Source organism: Schistocerca cancellata, chromosome 4 (assembly GCF_023864275.1).
Source record: "Schistocerca cancellata isolate TAMUIC-IGC-003103 chromosome 4, iqSchCanc2.1, whole genome shotgun sequence".
Classification (NCBI taxonomy): domain Eukaryota; kingdom Metazoa; phylum Arthropoda; class Insecta; order Orthoptera; family Acrididae; genus Schistocerca; species Schistocerca cancellata.
The window spans coordinates 28558276-28575560 of record NC_064629.1 but is presented as its reverse complement, the minus strand read 5'-3'; the positions used below and the strand labels follow the sequence as shown (position 1 = coordinate 28575560).

Genomic DNA, 17285 nt, shown 5'->3' with positions numbered 1-17285 from the left:
ACCTGAAGCACTACATTATTGTCGTATTTGTGTGTGTGTGTGTGTGTGTGTGTGTGTGTGTGTGTATGTGTGTGTGTGTGTGTGTGTGTGTGTGTGTGTGTGTGGGTGGGTGGTGTTGTTGTTGTGTTTTAGGGCCTTTTATAATTTTTAATTCTAGCTAAGTTTTATAATTCTGTGAAATCTATTTTAACCACATTCGTCTCATAAAATTTTACTACTGACGCTAAAGACCTTACTGTATTTGGACAAAACACATCATCATCACCAGAGGCATAAGACATCACTGCAGTACATACGGCGCATACCTCTTTCCCAACAACGAAAGAAACGCGCTGTATGTTCATATCCAAAATTAAACAATGGAAAAGAAATAGAAAGGTTCAGTTCAGAGTCGCTGTTCAGTCTGAAAATCGTCAGCCTTAATCAATGCATCACAACACCTTCTAAACTGCTACTTTCCAGTATGTACTGGACTAACAAACGATAAGATAGGCATCTAGTATTCTAACCAGCAAGTGCTCTGTGATTTCTATCGAAATGAGTTGATGCGTTCCCACAGGAAAAAAACTCATTGAGATTTGGAGTTCACAGCTGCCATCCAATGTAACCCCAATTCCAGTGAAGCATTTGCTCAGCCAACGTACGAGTGTATCGGGGACTCGCTGTGTTGGTACTCACAGTCTCCTATATAAGAAGATGTACGTACAATTCCCACTAAAAAAAAAACTGTAACTCTGATTCTTTAAAACAGTTTGGCACAAGATGACGGCCTACAAAGCAATCTTGAATAATTTCTATCTACAAGTTGAACGATAGTCGTTGCTGATAATTTGCCATAAAAACATGATATGCTTGTGGACAACCGTCCGCCGTAGCCGGGGTCCCTAACGAAGTGGCGCTTGACTTGGAGGTACAGCGGTTCGAATCCTGGTGGTGCAAGGAGTTTTCACCATCAATATTTGGGCGAAAATGGGAGGGAAGGGCGTTGTGTAAAGTTTCTGATGATCAGAGATTGCACGATTGTAGTGGATTATAATCTACAATACTCCAAAGTGTCCCATAGACTGATGGCACTACACTGTTGGTGGTGATCCGTCACTTTAAGCTCGCGGTCGCTTTGGTGCGGTTCGACAGAAGCAGGCAGTTCCCAATACGTTGAGAGTGTCGGGCGAAGTCAGAACTGTGTTCTCTGTAGTTGTGAGCTGGTTATGTCGGGGCTACGTGAATTCGAACGTGGGCAAATTGTGTGCCCTCATATGATGGGTGTATCGGAATCAAGGGAACCGAAGCGTTTGGTATCGGAGAGTCACCGTATCGAAGATTCGCATCCCATACAGGGAAAGCAAGAAACATCATCCGCTAAGTCACAACGTGAACGAAAGCGTGTGTTGCGTGATCATGATTGTGACAGCTGCAAAAGTCACTGCAGAACTGAACTGCGAGCTCCCAAACCCTGTCACCACCAAAACAGCACGAAGGGCGAGCTGGAATTCCAAAACCACTCATCAGTGACAGGAAAACGGGGTGCCAGAGCCATAATATCTGGACTATGGAGCAATGGAAGAATGTCATTTGGACGGATGAGTCTTGTTTCGCACTCTGATCGAGTATACGGCCCGAGAGTGAATCACAGTGGGGATTCGGTGATGATTTGGACAGCCATGTCGTGGAATTCCATGTGCCCCACGGTCGTATTACTGCCAAGGGTTATGTGGCCATTTTGGCTGTTCAAGTCCCCTTACAAAATAATGAAAGTGAGAAAGCCTATCGCTTGCAACATTTTCACTGTCAATGCATTAAAACTGCAGCGTCAGGCATGACATTTTAATTTATTGCTTGTTTACTACTAACTCTTTTCGCCACACAATTTGCAGACAGTATCGACATACGCTACTGAATGTGCCTGCAAAATTATAGCATTGTACGACGTACACTTCAGGAGATGATGTCAAAAACATTGAGATGCGTGAGAAACTAGCTTTTCTTAACCCTTGGTGTTCTAACAATGCGAAAAAAAATAATTTTACAATTTTTCACAAAATTAATCGTTATTATCACAGTAAACGACGAATACAAGAACAACTTTGCAAAAAGTAAACAATCAGTTGTTTTGAAGAGGTGGTTTCACTTTGGAACCACTAGGACATATTGGTTTCAGTCACTCATAATTTCACGCATTACATTTGAAAGCAAATTCGCTTTATTCCTCGACACAATCCCACGTATCGAATCTTCCATGAACTCATAATTCCTAGAACAAATTGTAGTTCTAAATAACGAATAAAAATCGGCCTAAAATTAATAAGATCTGTATCAAAACCGCATACTGCCCAGTTGTTTCAGTTCGAAACCACTCATAAAAGCAGTGTCCACACTGAAATATATGTTGCAATAATATCAGATATACTAAGTTTCACTGTTAATGATCTCCTCAATATGGCCACTGTAAATAAAATCGCATGTCAAATCTCCAACAGTCCGAGGCGACTATTAATAACCGTTGTTTCATAATGAGAGCACTTAATGACTTGTAACAAACTCTAAACATGGTTATAGGGTAGTGCGTCTTCAACCATAAAGGTTTTAGATGTTTACCATCAAACATTTAACACATTAATCAGTGGTCTCAAGCAGTTTTATAAATGGCAGTTCGATTCTTTAAAGAACATGGAGGAGCGGTTACTGATGTCCTCTATCACTGGTGGGCAAACAGCACACCATCTAGCATATTATCCATCTCTTGTCAGCTTCACTGTCCCACTCTGGTACAAGATCCGATCAGCAGCAAGAAACGTGATTGAATTAGGGTGATATCTGCTTGGAACTTATGGTGGTACATCAGTTCGACGTTTCTGGCTCTACTTCCTGTCACAACATAAATGAAACGCTTGTCTGCTAGCTGCATGCTTAACCACCAGATAATAACTCTCCACGGTGCCAACTCTGTCTGTGTACTCGTATAGTTGCCTCATAACATTTCTTGTTTTTTGAAGTGCCAGTGGTTGATAATGGGAGCAAGAGTAAAGAAAAGTAAAGACACGTTCATTGGCTTTGTCGACCTGGAAAAAGCGTTCGAAATGTAAAATAGTTCAAGATGTTCTAAATTCTAAGAAAAACGGATTTCAAGTATAGGGAAATACAGGCAACATACAGTGTGTACAAGAACCAAGAGGGAACAGTAAGACTGGACCAAGGACGAAGTGTTCGAATTAGAAAGGGTGTAAGGCAAAAATTTGGGAAATTTGTGGTAAGGTCTTATGGGACCAAACTGCTGAGGTCATCGGTCCCTAAGTTTACACACTACTTAACCTAGCTTTAACTAACTTACACTAAGGACAACACACACACCCAGGCCCTAGGAAGGACCCGAACCTCCGACGGGGAGGAGCTGCGCGTACCGTGACAAGGCACCTAAGACCGCTCGGTTACAACGCGTGGCAGGTGTAAGGCAAGGGTGTAGTCTTTCACCCTACTTTACAATCAGTACTTCAAAGAAGCAATGATGGAAATGAAATAAAGGTTCAAGTGTGGCATTACAATTCAGGGTAGAAGGATGTCAATGACATTGCGATCCTCAGTGAGAGTTAAGAAGAATTACAGGATGTGTTGAATAGAATGAACAGTCTAATCAATACAGAATATGGACTGAGAGTAAATCGTAGAAAAACGAAAGTAATGAGAAGTAGAAGAATACAGAACAGCGAGAAACTTAACATCAGAATTGGAGATCACGAAGTCGTTGAAGTTAAGGAAATCTACTCCCTAAGCAGCGAAATAACCAATGATGGACAGAGTAAAGAGGACTAGCACTGGCAGAGAGAGCATTCCTGGCCAAGAGAACTCTACTAGTATCAAACATTGGTCCTAATTTGATGAAAAAATTTCTGAGAATGGACGTTTGGAACACAGCTTTGTATGGGAGTGAGACTTCGACTATCAGAAAACCGTAACAGAAGAGAATCGAAGCCTTTGGGATGTGGTGCTAGAGAAGAATGTTGAAAATTAGGTGGACTGATAAGGAATGGGGAGGTTCTCCACAGAATCGGCGGAACATATGGAAAGCACTAACAAGAAGAAGGGACAGGAAGGTAGGACATATATTAACATATAAGGGAATAACTTGCATGGTACTAGAGGGGTATATAGAGGGTAAAAACTATAGAGGAAGGCTGAGTGCCAGCTGCATGTGTTTGTATCGAAAGATAAAACAGTGCTTCTGATAGTTCTTACACATTGCTGCACAATCACTATAACGCTACCTTTGCTCTACACGTTTTTGAATGGCAGTTTCCTCTCTCAAAAGAAAGGAGGAAGGAAACCAGGAAGAAATAAAGTTAAAGAGGTCATTAAGACAGAATCCAAACTCGGACTGCACAAGGATAGGGGTTAAAAACAACGAGTGCATGTTTTCGAGAACATATCACATCCGTGCATCTCAGGTGTTTTAGGGAAACAATAAACAACTCAATTCGAGAATGTCTTTTGGGGATCTTATTACTGCTCCTCTCAAAATGTACCCCAATGCTAACCGCTTCGCTGCCTCGCCTAATTTTACCTCTAAGTGCATGATCCTTTGTAAGTATCTCTGGGATTTCGGAAGACGACTGGAGGAGAGAGGGGAGGGGACTACAGGACATACAGCAAATAGATACGTAACAGTCGATAGAGGATCCCTCCAAGTTTTTAACTCACCTTGCAGGTTTTCAATATGGCCAACGTCTGTGACGAGGCAAAAATCAATACGTGTGTGCAATTTATTAAAGTCTCTGACAGGAGTTGCCAGGAAGGCGCGAAGTAACCCATTTTGAAAATCAGATCACTGTGTTGTCTGTCTGCAAACGTGAACGAATTCGATGGGAAAATACGGAGCACGATTTGTTTACGTGTCCTGGCACCCCTACCCTCCACTGGCGTGCTCTGCAACCACATCATGGCGCGTATTACGAATCTAAACTTGGAGAAATGCTCTGTCCAGTGATATGAGTCACTTTCTGTACATCTTGTCGGTTCCAAGCAGTCGTCTTCTGAAACCTTGGAGGTACTTATGAACAGCCCTGTACTTAGACTTAGTTGAACCCTCTCCCCTCTAACCACCTCACTCGGTTTGATAACTAGGTAAGGTGCAATCTTTACATAATTTTTGAGCATCGAATTCTGTAATTTTTCTTTTTTGTGTGTATATTTTTATTGCCTTGTTTTCATTGATTTGTGACGAGCAATCTTAGATGTCTAAGGCAACTATCCTTTTCATTGCCAGAAAATCCGTGTTATACTAAAGAGCCAAAGAAACTGGTACATCTGCCAAATATCGTGTAGGGCCCCCGCGAATACGCAGAAGTGCCGCAACATGACGTGGCATGGACCCGACTAATGTCTGAAGTAGTGCTGCAGGGAAGTGACACCACGAATTCTGCAGCGGTGCTCATAAATTCGCAAGAGTAGGAGGGGTGGAGATATCTTCTGAACAGCACGTTGCAAGGTGATCCAGACCTTCTCAATAATGTTCATATCTGGGGAGTTTGGTTGCCACGGAAGTGTTTAAACCCAGAAGAGTGTTGCTAGAGCAACTCTGTAGCAATTCTGGATGTGTGGGGTGTCGCATTGCGCTGCTGGAATTACCCAAGTCCGTCGGAATGCACAGTGGACATGAATGGATGCAGGTGATCAGACAGGATGCTTACGTACGTGTCACCTGTCAGAGTCGTATATAGATGTGTCAGGGGTCCCATATCGCTCCAACTGCACAAGCCCCAGACCATTACAGAGCCTCCACCAGCTTGAGCAGTCCCCTATTGACATGCATTACCTCTAAGAGAACGGTCTACTGTCACACAGTTAGCACAGATTTAGAAAACATCGTACTTGTTAAACGCAACTGGCCCTTTACTCACACGAAGTGTCTTCATACCCATACACGTCCATCAGCACGATACAATTTGAACCGAGGCTCGTCCCACCAGGAAACATGTTTCCTGTCACCAACAGTCCAATGTCGGTGTTGACGGGTCCAGGCGAGGCGTAAAGCTATTTGTCGTGCAGTCATCAAGGGTACACGAGGGGGCCTTCGGATCCGAAAGCTCATATCGATGATGTTTCGTTGAGTGGTTCTCACGCTGACGCTTGTTGATGGCCCACCACTGAAACCTGCAGCAGTTTGCGGGAGTGTTGCACTTCTGCCAAGTTGAACGATTCTCTTCACATCTACATCTACGTGATTACTCTGCTATTCACTTAAAGTGTCTGCAGAGGGTTCAATGAACCACCTTCAAGCTGTCCCTCTAACGTTCCACTCTCGAATGGCGTGCGGGAAAAACAAGCACTTAAATTTTTCTGTGCGAGCCCTGATTTCTCTTATTTTATCGTGATGATCATTTCTCCCTATGTAGGTGGGTGCCAACACAATGCTTTCGCAATCGGAGGAGAAAACTGGTGATTAAAGTTTCATGAGAAGATCTCGTCGCAACTAAAAACGCCTTTGTTTTAATGATGGCTACTCCAATTCACGTATCATGTCTGTGGCCCTGTCTCCCCTATTTCGCGATAATACAAAACGAGCTGCCCTTCTTTGTACTTTTTCGATGTCATCCGTCAGTCCCACCTGATGCGGATCCCACACTGCACAGAAATACCCCAGAATAGGGCGGCCAATCATGGTTTAAGCAGTCTCTTTAGTAGACCTATTGCACCTTCTAAGTGTTCTGCCAATGAATCGCTGTCTTTGGTTTGCTCTACCCACAACATTATCTATGTAATCGTTCCAATTTAGGTTATTTGTAACTGTAATCCCTAAGTATTTAGTAGAATTTACAGCCTCCAGTTTTTCGTGACTTATCGCCTAATCGAAATTTAGCGGATTTCTTTTAGTATTCATGTGAATAACTTCACACTTTTCTTTATTCAGGGTCAATTGCCACTTTTCGTACCATACAGATATTGTATCTAAATCATTTTGCAACTCTTTTTGGTCATCTGATGACTTTACAAGACGGTTAATGACACCATCATCTGCAAACAATCTAAGACCGCTACTTAGATTGTCTCCTATGTCGTTAATATAGATCAGGAACAATAGAGGGTCTCTAACACTTCCTTCGGGAACGCCGGATATTACTTCTGTTTTACACGATTACTTTCCGTCTTTTACCACGTACTGTGACCTTTCTGACAGGAAATCACGAATCAGTTGCACAACTGAGGCGATATTCCATAGGCACGCCATTTGGTTAGAAGACGCTTGTGAGGAACCGTGTCGAAATCCTTCTTCAAATATAAAAATATGGACTCAATTTGACATTCACTGTCGATAGCACTCATTACTTCATGAGTATAAAGAAATAGTTGTGTTTAGCAAGAACGATATTTTCTGAATCCGTGCTGGCTATGTGTCAGTAAATCGTTTTCTTCGAGGTACTTCATAATGTTCGAATACAGTATATGTTCCAAAACCCTACTGCAAATCCAAGTTAGTGATACGGGCCTGTAATTCAGCGGATTACTCCTACTTCCCATTTTGGGTATTGGTGTGACTTGATCAATTTTCCAGCCTTTAGGTACGAATGTTTCTGTGAGCGTGTGGTTGTATATAATTGCTAAATGTGGAGCTATTTTATCAGCATATTCTGAGAGGAACCTGACTGGTACACAGTCTGGACCGGATGCCTTGGCTTTATTAAGTGATTTAAGCTGAATTGTTACACCGAGAATATACACTTCTATGTTTCTCATCTTGGCAGTTGTTCTTGATTGGAATTCAGGAATATTTACTTCGTCTTCTTTAGTGAAGGAGTTTCAGAAAACCGTGTTTAATAACTTTGCTTTACTGGCACAATCATCAGTGACTTCATCGTTGTTCTCCCGCAGTGAAGGTATTGATTGCGTCTTGCCACTGGTGTGCTTTATGTATAACCAGAATCTCTTTTCTGCCAGATGTCGAGACAGAATTTCGTTGTGGAAATTATTAAAAGAATCTCGGATTGAAGTACGCGCTATATTCCGAACTACCGCAGAACTTTGCCAGCCTTGGGGATTTTACGTTCTTTTAAATTTGGCATGCTTTTTTCGCTGCTTCTGCAACAGTGATCTGACCCGTTTTGTGTACCATGGAGGATCAGTACCATCACTTATTAATTTATATGGTATATATCACTCAACTGCTGTCGATACTATCTCTTTGAAATCATTCCACAACTTTTCTACACGATCAGATCGGAAGGAGTGAAGACTACCTCTTAAAAAGGCACTAAGAGCAATTTTATCAGCTTTTTAAATAGATATACTTTGCGTTTCTTTTTGATGGTTGTAGGTGTTACGGCATTCAGCCTAGCAGCGACTGCCTTGTGGTCGCTAATCCCTGATTCGTCACGATATTCACTATTTGTCCAGGATTATTTGTTGCTAAGAGGTCAAGTATGCTTTCACAACCATTTATGCTTCGAGTGGGCTCATGAACTAATTGTTCAAAATAATTTTCTGAGAAAGTATTCAGTACAATTTCGGATGATGTTTTATGCCTGCCGCTGGCTTTAAACGGATAATTTTTCCAGCATATCGAGGGTAGATTGAAGTCCCCACCGACTATAATTGTATAGCGGGTTACTTATTTGAAATGAGACTCAAGTTTTCTTTAAAATGTTCAGCAACTATATCTTCTGAGTCGGAGGGTCGGTAAAAGGATCCAATTAATAGTTTAGTCCGATTGTCATGTATAACCTCTACCGATACTATTTCGCAGGAACTATCTACTTCAATTTCACTACAAGGCAAGCTACTTCTGACAGCAATAATCTATGCTTTCTGAACATTGTTACATCGTTTGAAAAAAATTCGGCTGAACGTATTTCCGGCTTTATCCAGCTTTCTGTACATATAACTATTTGAGCTTCAGTGCTTTCTATTAGGACTTGGAGCTCCGGTTCTTTCCCATCACATTTACGACAATTTACAAATACAGTACCGACCGTTTCAACAACTACCTTACTGTGTTTTACCTGCCCCCTTTCAGACGAACGCCCTTTCTGTGGTTCCCTAACACCCTCTAACCTAAAAAAAACTGCCCAGTCCCTTCCACACAGACCCCGCTACCCGTGCAGCCGCCGCCTGTATGTAGTGGACTCCTGACCTAATAAGCGGAAACCGGAAACCCACCACCCCAGAGTCAATGAATATCCGTTTATCATATGCATTTCTTCTTGGTGTAGCAATTCTAATGGCCAGTAGTTTGTATAACAAACGAACGGTGCACTCGCCTTATTAGCAGCAGGAACACGAGATGCTCTATCTCTGACGATCTATCCGACACTCTTCAATCGTCGTTCATCTACATCTACATCTACATTTATACTCCGCAAGCCACCCAACGGTGTGTGGCGGAGGGCACTTTACGTGTCACTGTCATTACCTCCCTTTTCTGTTCCAGTCGCGTATGGTTCGCGGGAAGAACAACTGTCTGAAAGCCTCCGTGCGCACTCAAATCTCTCTAATTTTACATTCGTGATCTCCTCGGGAGGTATAAGTAGGGGGAAGCAATATATTCGATACCTCATCCAGAAACGCACCCTCTTGAAACCTGGCGAGCAAGCTACACCGCGATGCAGAGCGCCTCTCTTGCAAAGTCTGCCACTTGAGTTTGCTAAACATCTGCGTAACGCTGTCACGGTTACCAAATAACCCTGTGACGAAACGCGCCGCTCTTCTTTGGATCTTCTCTATCTCTTCCGTCAACCCGATCTAGTACGGATCCCACACTGACGAGCAATACTCAAGTATAGGTCGAACGAGTGTTTTGTAAGCCACCTCCTTTGCTGATGGACTACATTTTCTAACAACTCTCCCAATGAATCTCAACCTGGTACCCGCCTTACCAACAATTAATTTTATATGATCATTCCACTTCAAATCGTTCCGTACGCATACTCCCAGATATTTTACAGAAGTAACTGCTACCATTGTTTGTTCCGCTATCATGTAATCATACAATAAAGGATCCTTCTTTCTATGTATTCGCAATACATTACATTTGTCTATGTTAAGGGTCAGTTGCCACTCCCTGCACCAAGTGCCTATCCGCCGCAGATCTTCCTGCATTTCGCTACAATTTTCTAATGCTGCAACTTCTCTGTATATTACAGCATCATCCGCGAAAAGCCGCATGGAACTTCCGACACTATCTACTAGGTCATTTATATATATTGTGAAAAGTAATGGTCCCATAACACTCCCCTGTGGCACGCCAGAGGTTACTTTAACGTCTGTAGACGTCTCTCCATTGATAACAACATGTTGTGTTCTGTTTGCTAAAAACTCTTCAATCCAGCCACACAGCTGGTCTGATATACCGTAGGCTCTTACTTTGTTTATCAGGCGACAGTGCGGAACTGTATCGAACGCCTTCCGGAAGTCAAGGAAAATAGCATCTACCTGGGAGCCTGTATCTAATATTTTCTGGGTCTCACGAACAAATAAAGCGAGTTGGGTCTCACACGATCGCTGTTTCTGGAATCCATGTTGATTCCTACAGAGTAGATTCTAGGTTTTCCAAAAACGACATGATACTCGAGCAAAAAACATGTTCTGAAATTCTACAACAGATCGATGTCAGAGATATAGGTCTATAGTTTTGCGCATCTTCTCGACGACCCTTCCTGAAGACTGGGACTACCTGTGCTCTTTTCCAATCATTTGGAACCTTCCGTTCCTCTAGAGACTTGCGGTACACAACTGTTAGAAGGGGGGCAAGTTCCTTCGCGTACTCTGTGTAGAATCGAATTGGTATCCCGTCAGGTCCAGCGGACTTTCCTCTGTTGAGTGATTCCAGTTGCTTTTCTATTCCTTGGACACTTATTTCGATGTCAGCCATTTTTTCGTTTGTGCGAGGATTTAGAGAAGGAACTGCAGTGCGGTCTTCCTCTGTGAAACAGCTTTGGAAAAAGGTGTTTAGTTTTTCAGCTTTACGCGTGTCATCCTCTGTTTCAATGCCATCATCATCCCGGAGTGTCTGGATATGCTGTTTCGAGCCACTTACTGATTTAACGTAAGACCAGATCTTCCTAGGATTTTCTGTCAAGCCGGTACATAGAATTTTACTTTCGAATTCACTAAACGCTTCACGCATAGCCCTCCTTACGCTAACTTTGACATCGTTTAGCTTCTGTTTGTCTGAGAGGTTTTGGCTGCGTTTAAATTTGGAGTGAAGCTCTCTTTGCTTTCGCAGTAATTTCCTAACTTTGTTGTTGTACCACGGTGGGTTTTTCCCGTCCCTCACAGTTTTACTCGCCACGTACCTGTCTAAAACGCATTTTACGATTGCCTTGAACTTTTTCCATAAACACTCAACATTGTCAGTGTCAGAACAGAAATTTTCGTTTTGATCTGTTAGGTAGTCTGAAATCTGCCTTCTATTACTCTTGCTAAACAGATAAAACTTCCTCCCTTTTTTTATATTCCTATTAACTTTAATATTCAGAGATACTGCAACGGCCTTATGATCACTGATTCCCTGTTCTGCACTTACAGAGTCGAAAAGTTCGGGTCTGTTTGTTATCAGTAGGTCCAAGATGTTATCTCCACGAGTCGGTTCTCTGTTTAATTGCTCGAGGTAATTTTCGGATAGTGCACTCAGTATAATGTCACTCGATGCTCTGTCCCTACCACCCGTCCTAAATATTTGAGTGTCCCAGTCTATATATGGTAAATTGAAATCTCCGCCTAAGACTATAACATGCTGAGAAAATTTATGTGAAATGTATTCCAAATTTTCTCTCAGTTGTTCTGCCACTAATGCTGCTGAGTCCGGAGGTCGGTAAAAGGAGCCAATTATTAACCTAGCTCGGTTGTTGAGTGTAACCTCCACCCATAATAATTCACAGGAACTATCCACTTCTACTTCACTACAGGATAAACTACTACTAACAGCGACAAACACGCCACCACCGGTCGCATGCAATCTGTCCTTTCTAAACACCGCCTGTGCCTTTGTAAAAATTTCGGCAGAATTTATCTCTGGCTTCAGCCAGCTTTCTGTACCGATAACGATTTCAGCTTCGGTGCTCTCTATCACCACTTGAAGTTCCGGTACTTTACCAATGCAGCTTCGACAGTTTACAATTACAATACCGATTGCTGCTTGGTTCCCGCATGTCCTGACTTTGCCCCGCACCCTTTGAGGCTGTTGCCCTTTCTGTACTTGCCCGAGGCCATCTAACCTAAAAAACCGCCCAGTCCACGCCACACAACCCCTGCTACCCGTGTAGCCGCTTGCTGCGTGTAGTGGACCCCTGACCTATCCAGCGGAACCCGAAACCCCACCACCCTATGGCGCAAGTCGAGGAATCTGCAGCCCACATGGTCGCAGAACCGTCTCAGTCTCTGATTCAGACCCTCCACACGGCTCTGTACCAAAGGTCCGCAGTCAGTCCTGTCGACGATGCTGCAGATGGTGAGCTCTGCTTTCATCCCGCTAGCGAGACTGGCAGTCTTCACCAAATCAGATAGCCGCCGGAAGCGCCCGCATCTCGTGGTCGTGCGGTAGCGTTCTCGCTTCCCACGCCCGGGTTCCCGGGTTCGATTCCCGGCGGGGTCAGGGATTTTCTCTGCCTCGTGATGGCTGGGTGTTGTGTGCTGTCCTTAGGTTAGTTAGGTTTAAGTAGTTCTAAGTTCTAGGGGACTCATGACCATAGATGTTAAGTCCCATAGTGCTCAGCGCCATTTGAACCATTTGAACCGCCGGAAGCCAGAGAGGATTTCCTCCGATCCATAGCGACACACATTATTGGTGCCAACATGAGCGACCACCTGCAGATGGGTGCACCGTGTACCCTTCATGGCATCCGGAAGGACCCTTTCCACATCTGGAATGACTTCCCCCGGTACGCACACGGAGTGCACATTGGTTTTCTTCCCCTCTCTTGCTGCCATATCCCCATTACGCGCCTGACGTTGGAGCTCCCAACTACCAGTAAGCCCACCCTCTGCGACCGCCCGGATCTTGCAGACTGAGGGGCAATCTCTGGAACAGGAAAAGTAGCCATGTCCGGCCGAAGATCAGTATCAGCCTGAGACAGCGCCTGAAACCTGTTCGTCAGACAAACTGGCGAGGCCTTCCGTTCAGCCCTCCGGTATGTTTTCGCCCCCTGCCACACCTCGAGACGACCTCCCACTCCTCCACAGGTGAGGGATCAGCCTCAAAGTGGGCAGTATCCCGGGCAGCCACAGTCGTAGCCCAATCGGGGGATGCGTGGGACGGGCTGGCCGTCCCCGACAAACCCCCATCCGGACCCCCACAGTGATGCCTATTGCCAACAGCCTCAAGCTGTGTGACCAAAGCCAACACTGCCTGAAGCTGGGAGCGAAGGGATGCCAACTCATCCTGCATCCGAACACAGCAGTTGCAGTCCCTATCCATGCTAAAAACTATTCTGCAAAGAAAGTCTGAACTAATGTACAGAGAGCACAAACAAATCGACACAAAATTTAAACGGTTATTAAAATACAAAATTGCCTAGTATATGCAGTAACGCTGCTACTTGCGCACTGCTGACACACTGCTCAGCGGCGGAAGGAGACTACGCGATTTTACACTATTCAGGTACTAAAACGCGATGCTACAACTCTCAAATACTATAATACGCCCAAAATTTATGAATTAAACAATGCAAGTACCAAAACACGCAAATAAATTAAGAATTAAACTATGTAACAAATAACTGAGCTAGGAGTATACGACTTTCTGCTGGCAGCTGCTCATCTAACGGCGGCAGGGAGCACACTAGCTATGACCAACCGACACTGGTCGTTCAAAACAAAAACAGAAGACAGACGACTACGTGACTTTACACTATTCAGGTACTAAAACGCGATGCCACAACTCTCAAATGCTATATAATACGCCCGAAACTTATGAATTAAACAATGCAAGTACCAAAAACACACAAAAAAATTAATTAAACTATGTAACAAATAAGTGAGCTAGGAGTATACGACTTTCTGCTGGCAGCTGCTTATCCAACGGCGGCAGAGAACACACCGTTGGTGCCGTTCTGGCAGGATCTTTTCCCGCTACCAGCGATTTCGGAGATTTCATGTTTTACCGGACTCCTGATATTCACAGTACACTCGTGAAATAGTCGTACGGGAAACTCCCCACTTCACCGCTACCTCGGAGATGGTGTGTCCCACCGCTCGTGCGCTGAAAAACCTGCCATTTAGCAGCAGTAACCGATCTAACAATTGCGCTAGACACTTTTATTATATGGGCGTTGCCGACCGCAGTGCCGTATTCTGCCCGTTTAAATATCTTTGTATTTGAATACACCAGTTTCTCTGGCAATTCAGTGTAGTTGCATTTTAAAAAACAAATATAGTAATAACAAAGTTTTTGCTGTTGACAGATGAGGCCCTGGAGGAGCTGATCGAGGAAGTGGTGCGCGCGAGCAACAGAGGCGTTTCCGCAGCCAAGAATGCTTCTGGAGAACCCAACTGGAGCTTTGGACAGTCGCTTTTCTTCTCCAGCACCGTCGTCACGACCATCGGTGAGTATACGTAGTTATTTGGCCACACATGGCGTGCTGTAGTTTAAAATACTTGGTACACTAAACTAGTCAGAAGACAGTTACAGAAACAACGAAAAAAGCATAACAAATTTAAGCCAATGCCAAATCAACAAGATTGGCCATCTTACAGAAGGTCGAAATTCAGCGAGGACCTCAATGTGAGATGTTTATAATAGTTTCCACGACAAAACTTTGTCTCGAAACCTGGAAGAAAATCCAAAGAGATTCTGGTCGTATGTAACGTCTGCTAAGGGTAAGACACAATAAATGTCAATGAACATACTATCAATGATAGTGCAGAGTTACTAAACACTGCCTTCCGAAGTTCCTTCACCAAAGAAGACGTAGTAAATATTCCAGTACTCGAATCAAGAACAGCTGCCAACATGAGTAACTTAGAAACAGATATATTCGGAGTAGTGCAGCAATTTAAATCACTTAGTAAAAATAAGTGGTTCAAGGTGTGGGTTCCTGTAGTCATGTCCTAGTTCATGAACCACGGGCAACGTATGAGTGGCCAAGTAAGTGGTCCCGACAGTCGGGATACAAGTTACTTTGGAATAAGGCTGGGCATCTCGGACATATTCTGAGTCGTGATCACCTTTGTGCTCATACGGCAAAGACTACCAAATCCACCGGTTAGTCCCTCAGCCGTTAGGGGTAAAACCCAATGGGACTCGGGGCAAGTAAGGCTAGCAACCTGCTTCCCTGGTACTCTAAATATGATGCTGGCAATAATCAGAGCAAAATGCGTCGGACCTTTGGAGGTGACAGAGTCCCACCTCTAACTGACAAACCAGGGACTCCTAAGATACGACTTGGCAAACAAATGGTAATGAGATGGGGAGCTATTAATATCAATGGGGGCTACTCTGGGAAGAAGGTAGAGCTGGCAGAGGCTGCAAATAAGATGGGGCTGGACGTTTTAGCTGTTAGTGACATTCGGGTAAGGGGTGAGAAAGAAGAGGAAGTGGGAGAATACAAGGTCTACCTGTCAGGAGTCAAAGCAGGAATAGCACAATGGGGTGTAGGGCTTTACATCAGGAAAGAAATGGAACCCAGCGTAGTTGCAATAAGGTATGTAAACGAACGACTGATGTGGATAGATTTGACAGTGTCTAGCAAGAAAATTAGGATTGTGTCAGTATATTCGCATTGTGAAGGGACAGATCAAGATAATATGGATAGTTTTTATGAGGCACTCAGTGATGTAGCTGTTAGAGTAAAGGACAAGGACAGTGTTCTGCTCATGGGTGATCTTAACGCCAGGATTGGAAATCGAACAGAAGGGTATGAAAAGGTTATGGGTAAATTTGGAGAGGATATGGAGGCCAACAGGAACGGGGAACAACTCTTGGATTTCTGTGCCAGTGTGGGCTTAGTAACCAAAAACTCCTTTTTTAAACATAAGAACATTCACCGGTATACTTGGGAAGGCAGGGGAACCAGACCTGTCATTGACTATATAATAACAGATCAGGAATTCAGGAAGGCTGTGAGGGACACACGTGTATTCAGAGGATTCTTTGATGACACTGATCATTATTTAATCTGCAGTGAAATTGGGATTGTGAGGCCGAAAGTGCAGGAGGTCAGGTCCATATGTAGGAGGATAAGAGTGGAGAAACTTCAGGATAAGGAAATCAGGCACAAGTACATAACAGCGATCTCAGAAAGGTACCAGTTAGTTGAATGTAGTCAATTACAGTCACTGGAAAAGGAATGGACAAGGTACAGGGACACAGTACTAGAAGTGGCTAAAGAATGTCTTGGAACAGTAGTGTGTAAAAGTAGGATGAAGCAAACAGCTTGGTGGAATGATACAGTCAAGGCAGCCTGTAAAAGGAAAAAGAAGGCGTATCAAAAATGGCTACATACCAGAACCCAGGTAGACAGAGAAAGTTATGTTGAAGAAAGAAACAAAGCCAAACAGATAATTGCAGCATCCAAGAAGAAATCGTGGGAAGACTTTGGAAACAGGGTGGAGACTATGGGTCAAGCTGCTGGAAAACCATTCTGGAGTGTAATTAGCAGTCTTAGAAAGGGAGGTAAGAAGGAAATGACAAGTATTTTGGACAGGTCAGGAAAACTGCTGGTGAATCCTGTGGATGCCTTGGGCAGATGGAGGGAATAATTTGAAGAGTTGCTCAATGTAGGTGAAAATGCGATCAGTAATGTTTCAGATTTCGAGGTAGAATGGGATAGGAATGATGATGGAAATAGGATCACATTTGAGGAAGTGGAAAAAATGGTCAATAGATTGCAGTGCAATAAAGCGGCTGGGGTGGATGAAATTAAGTCGGAACTCATCAAATACAGTGGGATGTCAGGTCTTAAATGGCTACACAGGATAATTGAAATGGCCTGGGAGTCGGGACAGGTTCCATCAGACTGGACAAAAGCAGTAATCACACCAATCTTTAAACATGGAAACAGAAAAGATTGTAACAACTACAGAGGTTTCTCTTTAATCAGCGTTGTGGGTAAAATCTTCTCAGGTATTGTTGAAAGGAAAGTGCGAGTATTAGTTGAGGACCAATTGGATGAAAATCAGTGTGGGTTTAGGCCTCTTAGAGGTTGTCAGGACCAGATCTTTAGCTTACGGCAAATAATGGAGAAGTGTTATGAGTGGAACAGGGAATTGTATCTATGCTTTATAGATCTAGAAAAGGCATATGACCGGGTTCCTAGGAGGAAGTTATTGTCTGTTCTACAAGATTATGGAATAGGAGGCAAACT

The 17285-nt window shown here is 43.6% G+C and overlaps 1 protein-coding gene across 1 annotated transcript in view; it reads left to right on the top strand.

Annotated features, from left to right (window-relative positions):
* The window catches only part of LOC126183222 (potassium channel subfamily K member 1-like), a 233974-nt gene that overhangs the window by 178188 nt on the left and 38501 nt on the right, over positions 1 to 17285 (top strand). The window contains exon 2 of the mRNA XM_049925004.1: positions 14385 to 14525. Coding sequence (XP_049780961.1) covers positions 14385 to 14525 — 141 coding nt within the window. The remainder of the gene's footprint in view (positions 1 to 14384; positions 14526 to 17285) is intronic.